The sequence below is a fragment of the Lontra canadensis genome, unplaced genomic scaffold, assembly GCF_010015895.1.
Source record: "Lontra canadensis isolate GAN:19392208 unplaced genomic scaffold, GSC_riverotter_1.0 scaffold22, whole genome shotgun sequence".
Lineage (NCBI taxonomy): Eukaryota > Metazoa > Chordata > Mammalia > Carnivora > Mustelidae > Lontra > Lontra canadensis.
The window spans coordinates 15,177,789-15,195,449 of record NW_022631016.1 but is presented as its reverse complement, the minus strand read 5'-3'; the positions used below and the strand labels follow the sequence as shown (position 1 = coordinate 15,195,449).

The window sequence follows — 17,661 nt, the reverse complement described above, 5'->3', positions numbered from 1 at the left end:
ACCTTGCGTTTCTAGCCGCATAATCAAAGGGAAATTGAATGCCAAATGATGAACCGGGTGATTCATTTAAAGTTTCTTCTGTTAAGGAAAATACTTGAATAAAGGGAATCATTATTAGGATTGACTGTTTGCTCTGGCCAGAGCCTGACTGCATATTTGTTGATCCATAAATTCTAATTTGAATAATGAATTTTCATCAAATTTTAGGGTAATGCATTTTCTCTTTACTTATTGGGTTAATACATATTTACCAGAAATAAGAGATGATGGATATGTTGTATGACAGAAAAGAGAGTAATTGTAGGAATAAAAATGATAACCCAGAATTACAAGTTACGATGGCAACATTGCAAGAAGGTGTCCAATGGGCCCATGCATGTGCCAGTGTGAAACTAGGTAATGTTTGCATAGGGAACTGGTCCAGGTAGAGGGCCCTTAAGGACAAATCTGAGCTGGCACAAACTCAATTGCATTTGCTCTAGGTAGCCACAAGATTACCAGTTCCTCACAGAGAGCATCTTATTCATCATCAATCATATAATTTCCCAAATAGCATTGAATATAGGTTTTTACCTTGTTGATTATTTCATGCAGAACGCAATGAACTTAGAGTGCTGGTAGGGATCTAATGGTGTGTCATACTCATCATATTAGAGTAGCCTTGTATCTGCCTCAACATTTCCTCTGTGATAATAACCGTTTTGTCCACATATGCCTGTAGATTGGTCCCAGAAATCAACTAGATATACTATCAAGTATCACTGTATTACATCTTAAAATTATATCCAGAATGATGAGTTCAGTGAAATACCATGGGAAGTATAAATTAATCTGTCCTTTTTTCAATGTTTAGGTATCTCTCAATGACAGAGGAAAGTAAGCTAAGAACTTACTCTAAAAAAAAAAGTTTGTTTCCTAAACTAACAAATTTCAAATACAATATTCAGAATATGTATGAAGGATATTAGTGACCCATAAAAAACTGTCTCTATCTGAAACATAGTGCTCTAAGTGAAATATGATGACTTATTGGCTTGATTATTTCTACCAAAATGGATATAAAAGAAGTAAAAGCTGCTATGGAATGCCTTAATTAATTTCATAGTAGATATCAACAGGTTCTTTATATTTGTTGAATGATTGATTAGTTTATTAATTCACTTATAAGGCAAAGTCATACACCTGTGACATAATGGTGAAAGCAAAAGAGCTTTATTCTCATAGAGTTTCCAAATAAAAATGACTTGTATGCACCCAATAAGAATTACAGATAATTTCATTTCCTGATCGATTTTTTTAGAAACAAATAGTAGTTCATGCTATTTATACACAGAATCTTGTTCACTCAATAATAATCCTTATTCAGATCCTATTGTGCTTACAACATTTTTCCAGGAAAACAAAACAGAAAAGAACTAGCAAACAAAAAACAGCACTTACTATTTGTGAACTTTCCTATCAAAATACACTCAAGGTTTCCAAGAGAAAAAAACCTTCCTAAAAGACACTAAAACAAATGATATTTATCCATGAAGGCTCATCATTTGATACATCTCCATAAAATGCTTTCAAATATTACCTCGCTTAATCCTCACAGTAAAATGAGGATGTGGGTCATATCTGCATTTTGCTTACAAAGGTAGTTCAATGAGGTGATACATTAAGTCATGGAGCTTAGAAGTGGTTTAAACATTTATAAGCATCACATTTACTTGGTTTACAAACCTGTGTTAATTTCTTTATTGCTTAATACCATTTTCACACATATGCTGGATCTGTTGTAGAGACAAATTTCCATAGAGTTCATCTTTGCGTTCTTAATCAATCAAGGCCAGGATGTACATCTTGTAGACAGAGAAAAAGAATACAAATGTTTTTCAGTGTCCTTAAGAGGTTATTGTCTCTATAGTATCGGAAAATCGGGAATTTTGTTCTTGGTAAAGGCCCCAACACATTCTTCTTTCTTTTCTATGTACGTTCAAGAGCCTATCTGTGTATTAGCCTTTGAAAATGCACCTCGAGCCACTGCTGCCACAGAGTAGTGACAATTTCTCACTGGCTTAGTTGATGATATGATTAAACCAATCTTCATTCCTCACCTAAGTATATTTTATTTTAAAGTAAGCTCTTCGGGCGCCTGAGTGGCTCAGTGGGTTAAGCCTCCGCCTTTGGCTCAGGTCATGATCTCAGTGTCCTGGGATTGAGTCCCGCATGGGGGGGGGGGGCGGTGTCTCTGCTCAGCGGGGAGCCTGCTTCCTCCCATCTCTCTCTGCCTGCCTCTCTGCCTGCTTGTGATCTTTGTCAAATAAATAAGTAAATTCTGAAAGTAAATAAATAAAGCAAGCTCTTCTTATTCAAGTGTAACAGTATGTGTAGGGGCAGTCATGTTGAATAGAGCATTAACGTATGGCTGAAGGAAAGAAATTCTTTCTGCATTTTATGTACAAGCTACAACAGGAAGCTTCTCTTTCTCTTTTGCTCTTGCTAGTCTAGTAGCCAATACAAGAACGTGGTCTGAAAATCACCACCCACTTCTGCAGCCAGATCTAAGATATCTCACTGTTTCTCTCTCATAAAATTATTAAATTATGTACTTTTTAGATGATTTATAATACACCTCTCTTTAATGCTGGTATTTCCAGACTGACCAAAACCACTTCTGAAGCCTTGTTTTGTTTACAGTTTTGCCCTTGCCTCTGATTTTTGTTTTGTTTTGTTTTTAAGGTTTTATTTATTTATTTATTTATTTATTATAGAGATTGAGAGGACAGGTGGGATGAGGGGCAGAGGGAGAAGCATCAAGGACTCTGATAGTATGAGAAGGATTTTTTGTGATATGAACTCAAGTCAAAATCAGTTTCAGGGTACCAGGACTTAATACTTTGGGAAAGCCCAATGACATTGCTCTTTCCCACTTCTCTGCAGTGTCTGGATCTCCTGTCTTTTCTCTGAATCAGATTTGCTTTATACCTCTGCCTCTTCCTGTTTAAATTCCTTCTTTGTGTTCAGCTTTCTTCAATTAACGTATAGTTATTATTAGAACAATTTATGCAAAATGGTCTGTTTCTTGTTTTTTTTTTTTTTTGGAGTTGTTTCTTGTTTTGATCACACAGTTGCAAGGGTTATATTTTAGCCCTTTAAGGTGTTCTTTTCACTGAATGGCATTTCCTTGGATGCTCTACAGTTTGGACCTGCATGATGTTATTAATAACTTCTATCATGTGCATGTGTATCTACAGGTTGTTATAACGTTTCACACCTTAGCACCATGTTCTACATACTCTGTTAACACATTGCACCCAGGAGAGATATGGCACTGTGTTTCCTGGACTCTTGGGCTTCATACATTCACATTCAATATACTCTTGAATCCACTCTTAAAAACAAAAACAAAAATAAAAACAAAAAACATTTATATTTTATTGAAACCATTCTTTTCAAGTTAGCTAATGCTGTCTATCTTCCCAAATCCAATCAACCCTTACTAACCTCACTCAGCCTCTTAATAGGATTTACTATAATTGTTCACTTGAAACAGTCTCCTTTCTTGGCTTCTGTGCCACCCATTCCCACGTTGCCTCCTCCCTTGGATCTCCCTCCCCTTTTCTACCACCTGGTCTTGTACCGATGCTGACATGCTTTAGGCTCAAAGGGTTGAGTGCTGTAGTACCCAATATTTCACTTTTCTCTTCCAGTTCTCTCCCAGATGAAGCCATGCTATCCACACAACCTTAAATTTAGGCTGATGCATCTCAAATACATATTCGCTGTTCTTGAGCTTGAACTCCACCCATTTTCAGTTCTCTGCTTTTTATTCCACATTTATCTAATTGGCTTCTAAGGCATAGTGTGTCAAAATCATTGATTTCTCCCCATTTTTTTTTCTCCCAAAGGGAGAAAATTTGTTTTTTTCTTCTACCTCTATCCAGCTCAGTAAACAGGCTTATCAATTACATGATAGATCAAGGACACATACACACACAAACACACAAAGCACACCAAAATGGAGTCCTTTGTAATCCCCCCCCTTACTAATGCCACTCCAATAAAAAGTTCTATAGGTTGTATCCAATAGATAGCATTATTTTTTTATGGTTCTGTCCATTTTCTTCCTTTTCCCACCTTTATTCAAGATGACATCATTTCTTCTCTGAATTGCTTTTAACTTTCTGCAATCTAAGAGTCAAAGTAGCCATGGTAGAGATGCCAGGGTGGTTCAGTTCGTTAAGGGTCCAGCTCTTGATTTTGGCTCAGGTCATGATCTAAGGTCATGATATTGAGGCCCACATCAGCCTCCATGCTCAGCATGGCATCTGCTTGAGACTCTCTCCCTCTCCCTCTGCCCCTATCCCTGCTCATGCTCTCTCTCTCTCTCACACATAAATAAAATCTCCAAAGTAGCCACTGTGATTTTTCCAGGATATAATTAAGTATGTTATTTCCTTTGCTTAAAAATTCCCCCATTTTTTTTTTTTTTTAAAAGATAAGAACTCTTTAGCATGTGCTGCATGGATTGCTTGTTCTACCCCTGGCCGCATACCACATCCTTTTAGCCTAGCCACATTGAAACATACATTGGTTTCTAGACCAAATCAAGCTCTTTCTTTAATTTGGATATTTTCACTTTGGTTTCCTGGATTTCAAATATTCTTCCCCTAGTACTTTGTGCCTAATCAGTTCATTTTTGTTCTGCAGGTCTAGATAAAATGTTACTTACACTGAGGTTAAGGAAGAAGGGAGAAATAATAGAGATTTAAGGAAAGGAGGAAACACTTCCTTCAATAGTTCTGGAAATAGTTTGGAACATTTCTAGAGCATATGGTTATTGTTTGCTATATTTTAAATTCATATTTATGTTAATAAACGGTTGGATAATGTAAAACTCTAAAACTTAGGGGTAGTGAAGTAAGCAATTAAAGAAAGAAAGAAAAGAAATGAATAATTTATAAGCATAGTGCATGTGTCTGAGTTAGTTGAAGATCAGCTAAACTAGGCTGGCTTTTGTTTGCCAGCTCTGCTTAACTCCAGTGCATTCCGTCATGCACCTGCTCAGTTTCCTAGGTAGCTCTCCTTTAGGATGGGATTCCTAAACTGGGACAACTTTGTCCTTGTGTCTCTCATCTTCCTTCTGGCTCCAGCATGTTCTTTTTGTATCAGTGGCAGGGCATAAGAAAAAATAGGCAAAGTCCTATGAAACCTTGGCCCAAATATGGAACAGGACACCATCATTTCCAATGATGATGATCACTTTCAATCACTTTTCATCTCATTCTGATTTTTAAAAGTTTTTTTTTTTTTTTTTTTTTAATTCCAGCTAGTTAACTTACAGAGTGATATTAGTTTCAGGTGTACAGTTTAGTGGTTTGACACCTACACACACTCAGGGCTCATCTCTTTGCTAAAGAGGGCTGGAGGCAAAATCTGGCAAGAGAAATCCCTGCAATTGGAGAGGGAAAATGATTTGTGGCCAGTAATGCAACCTACCTCTCATTTAGTTGTTTTCTCATTTTCTCTCTCAACAAGGGGGCTAAGGTGATGCACATACAATGGTAATTAATTGAAATGTTTTGGTTTTTATTTTATATTTATCTTCAAATCTCAGCTATAATGAAATTCCAGGATAAACTAATCTCTGACATCTTCTATTTTCCTAAAAATTTTGCACATATAGCAATGAGAATTTTCATTTTTTTTTTTCCAAAGTACTATAGACTTCCCTGAGTCCTACTAATATTTAGTTATTAATCCCAATGTTCCTATCGCCTACTGTTCTATTCATGGAATTCAAAAGGTATTTTTTTAAAATTTGAGTTAGTAATTTAATTAAACATTAATTAGGAGTTAACAGATAAAAATAATTTATGTCAGTTCTATGCAAATATAAAGTTGCCAAGCAAATCTTAGGAGGCAAACATAGAAACTAAAAATATACATTTAAATATTTGAATATGTCTGATTTAATATTGCTGTTGTCTTAGTTTCACTTTCTTCATTATACAATCAAGTGAAAAGAAGAGTTATCTGTTTTTTTCCCAAGGTACTTCATTGACTACAGTGCTGAAGATGAAAGATGTTTCAACATTGATGCCAATACTGGAACCATTAGGACTACAAAGGTCCTTGATAGAGAAGAAACTCCATGGTACAACATCACAGTGGCTGCCTCAGAAAATGGTATACTACTTTATGTCTCCTTAAAAAAAAAATGTCACTTGTACATAAAGATTTATACCAAGTTTTTTCTCGGGAGCGGGACTCTCACCCTTTTTATTTGTGGCGCTGGCATCCAGCATCTCACAGAGTGTACAAAACATATTAGATGCAGTTACTCATTGTCAGATGCAATGAATAAATCTTTTTTTTTTTTTTTACTTTAATCCCAGCATACTGGTGGAAAATTGACATCACAGAACACTTCAACCCCATCCCTGAGTCTAAAGTATCTGGTTTGCCTCATAATTGTGAGGCTTGCTCTGTGTTTTTTTTTTTTTTCCCATTGCTTGCCTACCATGAAAAAAAAAAAAATTCTGTGAGCATTAATATGAAAGCTTTTTGTAGACATGTTTTTATTTCTCCTGGGTATATACCCTGAAGTGAGATAGCTCAGTCATATAGAAACTCTGTATTTAATTATTTGATGAACTGCCAGACTGTTTCCAAAGTAGCTGCATTTTACATTTGTAAAAGCAGTGGAGGGTTCCAGGTTCTCTGTATGATTACGAGTATTTGTTATATATCTTTTGATTATAATCATTCTAGTGGGTGTGGGGTGACAACTCCTTATAGTTTATGCACTTTCATAATGTCCTCTGTTACCAATCAATAATTAGACTACTCTAGCCTTTTATAACCTGCCTATATTTTTATGTTTTTACATCTGCAAAATTAGCTCAAGTGGCTTCCATTTAGATAATTTTTTCAACATAATATTCTCTTTGAAAATAAGCATACACTAATTACTTTTAAATGACTGTTATAAAGAATACATGAGTGGGTTCATTTATGATCATTCTGGTTAATTTTCATTTTCAAAATAACCAGACTAGGAATAGAATTGCATGCTTTTTGTCACCTAATGACAATTAAATGATTGTCAAATGATAAGTGCTGATTCAATATTAGTTAAAAAAATAAAGGAATTAATAGGTTAATATATCCAAGAAATGGGAAGAGCATTGAAAAGATTCAGAAAAGATTATGCACTATTGGGGAACAGGCTCTGTGTATAGAAGACTGAAGGGAAGAATCCCTGGAGAAAATGGTATTTGTGAGAAAAAAAAAAACAGAAACTTACTTTAAAAGAAGCTCAAATGTAATTCCAGAGGTATTTCAACCAGAAACCATACTTTAGATTGCTTCTAAATCTCATCTTAGTCCAAATAATATTTGCATCAAATAGAAACTAATTTGTGACTATACATGAGTTCATATATACAATGAAAAGTATATTATTTGCAATGATCACCAAAGGAAATGCTCCTTTTTACTTAAATCACATCTTAAATATATACTTAATAAGTTATTTTTATTTTTTTGTTAGTACTGCATATGGGGAATGGTTAATACCTATCTATTAAGTAAAGCAGTATAGTAGATCGTATTGTACTGGATTATATAGAGGATAATTTAAAAAAATAAAAAAGCCTTAGGGACACCTCAATTAAACATTAGTAAAAATAATGTAAAAATAATGATTTTTACTATTACTGATTATTAATAGGTATGTAGAAAGAATGAGCAGTAGATAAGGTTTTATAGCCATGCTGGAGACTTGCTTAGGAAGTGTGCATTCATACACTGATTGCCTGGCAAAAGTGTCTTATTGAACATCACTGGGGGCCCTTCTAGGTACAGTTGCTTGTAAACATTAATCTCAAATTCAGCCACACTAGCAAAGTATTTACTAATATATCCTGTTTTGGAAATGTACTTGATATTTTTTATAAATGATTTTTTTAAGACCTTATTATTTATTTTTTTTTTTTGTAGAGCAATTTTAGGTCTACAGTAAAATTAAGAAGTAGGCACAGAGAGTTTCCAAATAGCCCCCACACCTACACGTGCATTACACCACCCTCCATTATCAACACCCTCCACCCGAGTGATGTACTTGTCACACCTTTGACACATCATCATCACCCAATGTTTGTAGGTTATAACCACCCAACGGTTGTAGGTTAGTTTTGTGGTGTTCTGTGTTTAGATGAAAGTATGGTTGTATGTTTTCATTATTATAGTATCATGCATAGTATTTTCCCTGCACTAAAAACCCTATGTGTACTGCTCATCCATCTCTACTTACCCTGACGTCTAGTAACCAGATTTTTTTACTCAAACAATAGTTTTTCCTTTTCTGGAATGTCATTTAGTTTTAATTACATAGTGTATACCCTTTAAGATTGGCCTTTTCCATTAGTAGTAAGCACACTTAAAGATTTTTCATGTCTTTTTATAGCATACATACTGAAGGACATCTTGGTTGTTTCCAAGTTTTGGCAATTATGAATAAACTACTGCAGCAAAAACATTCATGTGTAGGCTTTTATATGGATGGAAGTTTTCAGTTCTTTCAGGTAATACCAAGGACTGAAATTAGTGAATCAAACGGTAAGGGTATATTTAGCTTTGTAAGAAACTGACAAAGTGTTTTCCAGGGTCTATAGCATTTTGCATTCTCCCCAGCAATGAGTGAGAGTTCCTGTTTCTCCACATCCTCCTCAGCCTTTGCTGCTGTTAGCGTTCCCCAGATTTGGGTGACTCTGTGGTATAGAGTGCTATCTCATCTCTTTAGTTTGCTTTCCTCCGATGACACATATATATAGAACATCTTTTCATACACTTATTTGCCATCTGTATGTCTTCTTTGATGAGGTGTCTGTTAAGGTCCTTGGCCCACTCTTGATTTTGGTTTTGTTTTCTCATCAGTAAACTTTAAGAGTTCTTTATATATTTTAGAAAAGAGTCCTTTAGATTTGTATTTTACAAGTATTTTCTCCCATAGTATGTCTTGTTTCTTCATTCATTTGACGTTATCTTTTGCAGAATTGAAATCAGGTTTTTAAAACTCTTCTTAATGTAAGTTTCTGAGGAACTTGGTGTTCTATGGAATGACATTTAGAAGTTAATATTTCAAAGAACTTTTTTTGGCTTACCTAGACTGTTGTGCAAGTAAGAGAAAGGTGCCCCCTTCTGGGCAGATGAAGCAATGAAGCAGGGTTTAAGAGAAAATAAAAAACAGAGGAGTTCTGTATACAGAAAAACAAATAAACAAAAAAACCCTTCCTCCAAGTAAATGGGCCACATGCTAAGGGACCAATGTGAGAATACGGGGTATCATCAAAAAACTGTGTGGGCCTCTGAACATGTACAAATACAGTGCGGCTCTTATTTACATGGTGTTTTAAGATTTTAATTTATTTATTTGACAGAGAGAGAGAGAGATTACAATTAGGCAGAGAGACAGGCAGAGAGAGAGGGGGAAGCAGACTCCCTGATGAGCAGAGAACCCAATGAGGGGCTCTATCCTAGGACCCTGAGATTATGACCTGAGTCAAAGGTAGAGGCTTTTCCCAAGGAGCCACCCAGGCACCCCTACATGGTGTTTGACTCTGCTTTCTTTTATCCTTTGGTTCTATGTCCAAGTGACTATTCAGCTGCCCAATCATATGGTAAAGGCTGAAAACATGTGTCTGGTCTATGACATCCTTCCTCCTTCCCTGTTACCGGTAAACATAGCTGATTGCTATCTTGTTTTTGTACTGTGTGCTTTTACAGAAATATCATCCTAATAAAAATCTCTGAAATAGAGAGGACAGGTATTATTTTAATTTTATAGATAAGGAAATTGAGACTCATACAAAATATGAATCTAAATATTTTGGCTCCTAGATCTATGCTCTTCCTAATATGACTCTTAAGGGAAGCTGATATTCATTGAATCCAGGTTTGGGTCACATATTTTAACTAATTGAGGTTTATTTTATTATTAATTCATTCTGTGGCAGAAGATTATTTCTACAATTTTAATGAAGACACTAAGAATCAGATGAATTCAATAAACTACCTTTGATTAGAGAAGTAAAAAGTGTATTCTTATCCCTATCACAGTTCTTGATGAAGAAAGTTTTTAAAATAAATACCTGAAATGTTTTTGTTACAGATAGCAATGCCTTCCCTCCATGTAATCTGTAATTTAGCTATTTAGATATTTCTTACATTTCTGGTTTTGAGTAACAAATAACCACATGATTTCTGTAGGTCAGAGGTTCAGGTAGGTTCAATTGGATTCCTTGCTTAAGGTCTGGCAAGACTGAAGTCCTGTGTCAGCTGGGCTGGGCTCTTACCTAGAGACTCTGGGGAAGAAACTGCTTTAATGTGCCTTCTTCTTGTTGCCTGAGTCTACTTCCTTTAGATGTAGTTACACTGAGCGAAATAAGTCAATCAGAGAAAAACAATTATCATATGCTCTCCCGGATATGATGAATTTGAGAGACAGGGTGGGGGACTTGGGGGCGTAGGGAAGGAAAACATGAAACAAGATGAAATTGGGAGGGAGACAAACCATAAGAGACGCTTAATCTCACAAAACAAACTGAGGGTTGCTGGGGGGAAGGGGGGTTGTGGAGAGGGTGGTAGGGTTATGGACACTGGGGAGGGTATGTGCTGCGGTGAGTGTTGTGAAATGTGTAAGCCTGATGAGTCACAGACCTGTACCCCTGGGGTGAATAATACATTATATGTTAGTAAAAATAATTAATAAAAAAATTTTTTTTAAAGTTTAGTTTTGAAGTCCCCATTTTCATCCCTTGTCAGCTGGGGCAGCTTTCTCCTCCTAGAGGCTGCCTACATTTCTCCTCATGTGGTTTTTACCTCCTTCAAACAAACAATAGTGTGTCAAGTCCTTTTGCTGTTTTGAATCTCTTTGACTTTCTCTTCTGTTACCAGCTGGAAAGTCTTGCTTTCAAATGTATCTACCTGGGCTGCCTGGGTGGCTCAGTTGGTTAAGCATTCACCTCTTGATTTCACTCAGATCATGACCTTAGGGACTGAGCCCCATATCCATTGAGCCTGCTTAGGATTCTCTCTCTCCATCTCCCTCTGCCCCTCCCCACCCTGCACCTGCTCATGCATGCTCTTTCTCTAAAAAAGTAAAAAAGAAAAAAGAAAAATAAAGGTATCCACCTGATTAGGTCAGGCCCACCCAGATAATCTCTGTATTTTAAAGTGAATGGAATTGGGACTTTAACTACATTAACAAAATATTTTCACAGCAGTATCTAGATTCATGTTTTGTTGAATAACCAAGGGACAGGAATCTTATTCTGTTGTCCTTAGAATTCTGCCTACTATGACCCTAAAATATCTTAAAAAAAAAAAAAAAAAGAGAGAGAGAGAGAGAGAAATGAAAGCTTATTCTTTTTACTGGATAACAAATATTCTTTCAGAATTGTATGCTATGGCTCACTTTTCCTTTTATATGACTCACTAGTACAATAGTGGGACTATTAGGCACTCAATAAGTAGTTATTAATATAGTTCTCCAGAGTAAATAGCTACCATCTCCCTCCATTTCCTTATTTATGCCTAAGGTCAAGATAATGTATAATATTATCCACATTGCTTTTCAGAAGGTGACTTTATGGTCATAATTTACTAATCACTAAATCCAATGAGTATTTTTCATTTCTGATCTCTCCCTGATTTCTTCGTGACATTTGACTGTATTAATCACTCTCTTTTCACTTGTTATTTTCTACTTTCTTAGTCACCCTTCTAGTACTTTGGTATGGTATAATTTATCATTTCTATCCTAAACTACACATTGATAAATTCACTCAAAATGTATTAATAATTGATATTTGCTAGGCTGTGCCATATGTTAGGCACTAGGGATATTGAGGACCCTGTTTCACTTTTGAGGAGTTCAAGAGGCTCATGCCAAAGACCAGGTAAATGGATGATTGCACTATGGATAATTATTGTGACAACATTTTTAGGGTCTAGAGAAACATAAAATCATGGTAGTTAATTCCTCCCTAAGAGGATCAGTGAAGGTTTCATGGACAGGATAATGAACGGATTCAGTCTTGAGATGAAGGGTGAGGAAAGGTTAGCCTGCATTCTGTTTCCAAATATACCTGTATTAGTCAGGGTTCTACAGAGAAACAGAACCAATAGGATTCAAATCTAGAAGGATTTAGAACCAATAAAGAGATTTTTTTTTCTTTTTTTAAGAAATTGGTTCATAATGTTATGGAGGCTGGGAAGTCAAAACTCTGCAGAACCAATATCCCAGTCAAGTTCAAAAGCCAAAACCAGAAAGAGCCACTACCTTAATTCAAAGGCAATCAGGCAAAACAATTTTCTCTTATTCAAGGGAGGGCCAGTCTTTTTCTGGTCAGATCTTCAACTGATTGAATAAGGCCCACTCACATGGTGAAGAACAATCTGCTTCAATTTATAATTTTTTAAAATGATTTATTTATTTATTATTTTAAGTGATCTCTGCACCATACATGGGTCTCAAACTCATGACCCCAAGATTGAGAGTCACATGCTTTACCAACTGAGCCAGCCAGATGCCCATTTAGTTCACCAATTTAAATGTTAATTTAAGGGGTGCCTGGGTGGCTCAGTGGGTTAAGCCGCTGCCTTCGGCTCAGGTCATGATCTCAGGTTCCTGGGATCGAGTCCCGCATCGGGCTCTCTGCTCGGCGGGGAGCCTGCTTTCCTCTCTCTCTCTCTCTGCCTGCCTCTCTGTCTAGTTGTGATCTCTCTCTGTCAAATAAATAAATAAATAAATCTTTAAAAAAAATAAATAAATGTTAATTTAATTCAAAAAAACCCTCACAGAAACACACAGAAGAGTGCCTGACCAGATATCTGGGCACACCTTGATTTAGAAAAACTTGTTGTAGTATAGTATCTAGGGTTTTATCATGCTGCCTAGGTGATTTTCATAAATGTTAAAGCTTGAAAACCATGGGCTTAAGAGATTCTAAAGCAAATTATTATTAAGAAACATCACTTCCAATCACAACTTAATTTATGTCATAGCTCCATTTAGTACTAATACCAAAGGCAAGAGGTATACACATATGTCCTGAATTTTTCTTTATAAAATTTGGCCTTCTCTGTTCTCAGCTTAATTCTCAGAAAAATGTATATCATACTTTTAGTCACAGATACTCAGACAGGCCATGTTCTTTGAATAATTGTATAATCCTTTCATCTCTCAATGTCCTCTGCTCATTCTTTGCTGCTTTACAAAACTCTGTTTACTTTTAAGAACTATTTCACATGTCACAACATCTGTGAAATCCTCCTCAAACTCTCAGGCAAATTTTACAGCTCCTCCCTCTTTATTCTAACTTTATGCATGCCTTAAATTGAGCATTTATCACTTGTTAGGTTTAAATATGGCACATCACATTTTATTGGAATGCTTTTCCTGTCTACTAGATTGTGAACATGTCAGATCTAAAAATCAGGTCTAGTGTATCTTTATCCTAGTATTCACAAATACTAAGAACATTTCCTGACACATCAAACTGTTAGAAACATGAACACTTTTTGTCCTTCATTTCTGTACCTACCTTAACTGCCCAAAAACTTCATGACTTACTACACAGTTAATGATCACTAAATTATATATATTTCCCATTTTGCCTAAAATATTTTATTTCTCCTTGTTCTGTGCACCATATGTAAGAGCTTATCCTGATCAAAATGGGACCCTCAGTGTTCACTGCTTACCTGATAGACATATTTCCAAAGGAGCCAAAGTCAGGGAGCTGCTACTGTATTGATACTTCTAATGAATCTGAAAGTTTTAGGCTCTTACCAGAGTTCATGAATTAAACAACACTGCTTGTTTTTTGCATTGGTACGATGCTTGCCTCAGCTCTCCTTTTCACTTCTCTAAACAAATTATATGTATAACTCAGTCCAGAAACCAATGTTTAGTGCTGTTTAGTTGTTGAATACTTCTTGTTTGTTTTTTTCTCAATTCTTATGCAACATCGCAAGCATACTCAAAGATTAGTATCCATAAATTTCAAAATTAATCTAATTGTAACTTTAGATGATGGAAATTAAATACTTTTATGGAGTATTTATTTGTAATGTATATGTCTGTGTTTTAGTAACCTATTGCCATGTAACAGGTAAGTATAAAATATCTAAATATAATTCAATCTTTTCTAAGATTTAAAAGAAACTTACTGGTCCACATACCTGTAAAGTTCTCAGGCAAATTAGGTTTCAGGGTTACCTTGATTATGTCCCTATCTCTATTTCTCTGTGAGTTTTTGTTTTCTGCCTTCCTTGTTATTTCATCTTTTGCTTTAGTATTGCTATATTGTAGTAACAAGCAACAAGGACTGTGCTTACTTGCCACATGGTAACAGAATGAATGGCACCCGAAATTGGGTTACATTCATCCTCATTTACAATCCAGGGTGAGGTTGTCACTTCAGACACTCATTACAGATATTGCTCCAGGGGCATCTGGGTGACTCAGTGGGTTAAACATTTGCCTTCAGTTCACTTCATGATCCCTGGGTTGATGGAGTCTCACTTCCAGACCCCTGCCCAGCCAAGAGTCTGCTTCTCCCTCTCCTACTGCCCCTCCCCCTACTTGTGCTCTCTCTCTCTCTCTCGCTTGCTCTGTCTCTCGCAAATAAACAAAATGTTAAAATACACACACACACACACACACACACACGTATATATCTATATCTATCTATATCTATATCTATATCTATCATCTATCTATATCTATATCTATATATCTCCAATTAGGCCTGAACTAATCTCCATTCACTGTTTTTAAAAATTGTATTTAATACACAATATGTGACCATAGTAGGTAAATGATGGCAAAATGTATAGGGTGATTCACGTTGGCTCAGGACCATCAAGGCTTATTTCTTATCTTTACCTGCAGGCCAATTCCATTCAAAGCTATTCAAACCTCTTTTGAGTTCTACCCATGGGGAGAATGTGGGTAAGGTAATTATGATATATACTACGTTCTAATTTTTGATGCTTTTTATATAATATGCCGATACGTTAAGGGTTTGTAAAAATTGTGCTATCCCAATTTCAGTATCAAATTCTGGAACAGTTAGAACAAATTATTTCATACATAAGGAACTTGAATAACTGAAACAATTATATGCAGCATTGCTAGATATTTCTTTTATAGTTTTCCTGGCTCCTCAAATTCCCAATATCTTTTCCAATTTCCTTACATATGTTAGGTCATCTTGCTTCTCTAATGTTTATCAAAAAGAACAATCAGAAAGGGGTTTCCATAGTTTCCTGTCATCAGATCTAGCAGCCTTGCTAATACTGTGGACATTAGTTTCCATAAATCTCTGGCTTCCTTCTGTGAATGAGGTCTCCCTACCATGTTTATGCCCACCACTCCATGCAGATCCTAAAGCCTCACCTTTCTTGTTCACTCAGTCACAGAACTGTCAATTAATTCCTCTCCTATCTCTTCATTTCCCCCCCCCTTTGTAATTCCTGTGTCCTCAAAAATAGGCTTTAATTCTATCTGAAAATAAAATGTACTCAAGCAAACAAAAACCGAGAATCTTCCAGTTACAACTTCATTATCCCATTCCCTTTCCTGATAAACCTCTTGAAAGAGTTGCCTATATTCACACCATGCTCTCTCTGTCTCCATGGTCTTTAAATTTCACTCTCAGGGCACCTGAGTGGCTCAGTCTGTTAGGCATCTGCCTTTTTTTTTTTTATATAAAAATATATTTTTATCCCCAGGGGTACAGGTCTGTGAATCGCCAGGTTTACACACTTCATAGCACATACCCTCCCCAATGTCCATAACCCAACCCCCCTCTCCCAACCCCCCTCCCCCCAGCAACCCTCTGTTTGTTTTGTGAGATTAAGAGGCAATTATGATTTGTCTCCCTCCCAATCCCATCTTGTTTCATTTATTCTTCTCCTACCCCCTTAACCCCCCATGTTGCAGCTCCACTTCCTCATATCAGGGAGATCATACGATAGTTGTCTTCCTCCAACTGACTTATTTTGTTAAGCATGATACCCTCTAGTTCCATCCACATCGTCACAAGTGGCAAGATTTAATTTCTTTTGATGGCTGCATAGTATTCCATTGTGTATATATACCACATCTTCTTTATCCATTTATCTGTTGATGGACATCTAGGTTCTTTCCATAGTTTGGCTATTGTAGACATTGCTGCTATAAACATTCGGGTGCACGTGCCCCTTCGGATCACTACATTTGTATCTTTAGGGTAAATACCCAGTAGTGCAATTGCTGGGTCATAGGGTAGTTCAATTTTCAACATTTTGAGGAACCTCCATGCTGTTTTTCCAGAGTGGTTGCACCAGCTTGCATTCCCACCAACAGTGTAGGAGGGTTCCCCTTTCTCCGCATCCTCGCCAGCATCTGTCATTTCCTGACTTGTTCATTTTAGCCATTCTGACTGGTGTAAGGTGGTATCTCATTGTGGTTTTGATTTGTATTTCCCTGATGCCGAGTGATGTGGAGCACTTTTTCATGTGTCTGTTGGCCATCTGAATGTCTTCTTTGCAGAAATGTCTGTTCATGTCTTCTGCCCATTTCTTGATTGGATTATTTGTTCTTTGGGTGTTGAGTTTGCGAAGTTCTTTATAGATTCTGGACACTAGCCCTTTATCTGATATGTCAGTTGCAAATATCTTCTCCCATTCTGTTAGTTGTCTTTTGGATTTGTTAACTGTTTCCTTTGCTGTGCAAAAGCTTTTGATCTTGATAAAATCCCAATAGTTCACTTTTGCCCTTGCTTCCCTTGCCTTTGGCGATGTTCCTTGGAAGAAGTTGCTGCGGCTGAGGTCGAAGAGGTTGCTGTCTGTGTTCTCCTCAAGGATTTTGATGGATTCCTTTCTCACATTGAACTCCTTCATCCATTTTGAGTCTATTTTCATGTGTGGTGTAAGGAAATGGTCCAATTTCATTTTTCTGCATGTGGCTGTCCAATTTTCCCAACAACATTTATTGAAGAAGCTGTCTTTTTTCCATTGGACATTCTTTCCTGCTTTGTCGAAGATTAGTTGACCATAGAGTTGAGGGTCTATTTCTGGGCTCTCTATTCTGTTCCATTGATCTGTGTCTGTTTTAGTGCCAGTACCATGTTGTCTTGATGATGACAGCTTTGTAATAGAGCTTGAAGTCCAGAATTGTGATGCCATCAACTTTGGCTTTCTTTTTCAATATTCCTTTGGCTATTCGAGGTCTTTTCTGGTTCCATATAAATTTTAGGATTATTTGTTCCATTTCTTTGAAAAAAATGGATGGGATTTTGATAGGAATTGCTTTAAATGTGTAGATTGCTTTAGGTAGCATAGACATTTTTACAATATTTGTTCTTCCAATCCAGGAGCATGGAACATTTTTCCATTTCTTTGTGTCTTCCTCAATTTCTTTCATGAGTACTTTATAGTTTTCTGAGTATAGATTCTTAGTCTCTTTGGTTAGGTTTATTCCTAGGTATCTTATAGTTTTGGGTGCAATTGTAAATGGGATTGACTCCTTAATTTCTCTTTCTTCTGTCTTGTTGTTGGTGATTTCTGTGCATTGATTTTATATCCTGATACTTTACTGAATTCCTCTACAAGTTCTAGCAG

The 17,661-nt window shown here is 36.3% G+C and overlaps 1 protein-coding gene across 4 annotated transcripts in view; it reads left to right on the top strand.

The window, feature by feature from the left end:
- The window catches only part of CDH18 (cadherin 18), a 970,896-nt gene that overhangs the window by 896,660 nt on the left and 56,575 nt on the right, over positions 1 to 17,661 (top strand). For all 4 annotated transcript variants that reach the window (XM_032861903.1, XM_032861902.1, XM_032861905.1 and 1 more), the window contains one exon: positions 6,038 to 6,174. In XM_032861903.1, the coding sequence (XP_032717794.1) occupies positions 6,038 to 6,174 (137 nt within the window). The remainder of the gene's footprint in view (positions 1 to 6,037; positions 6,175 to 17,661) is intronic.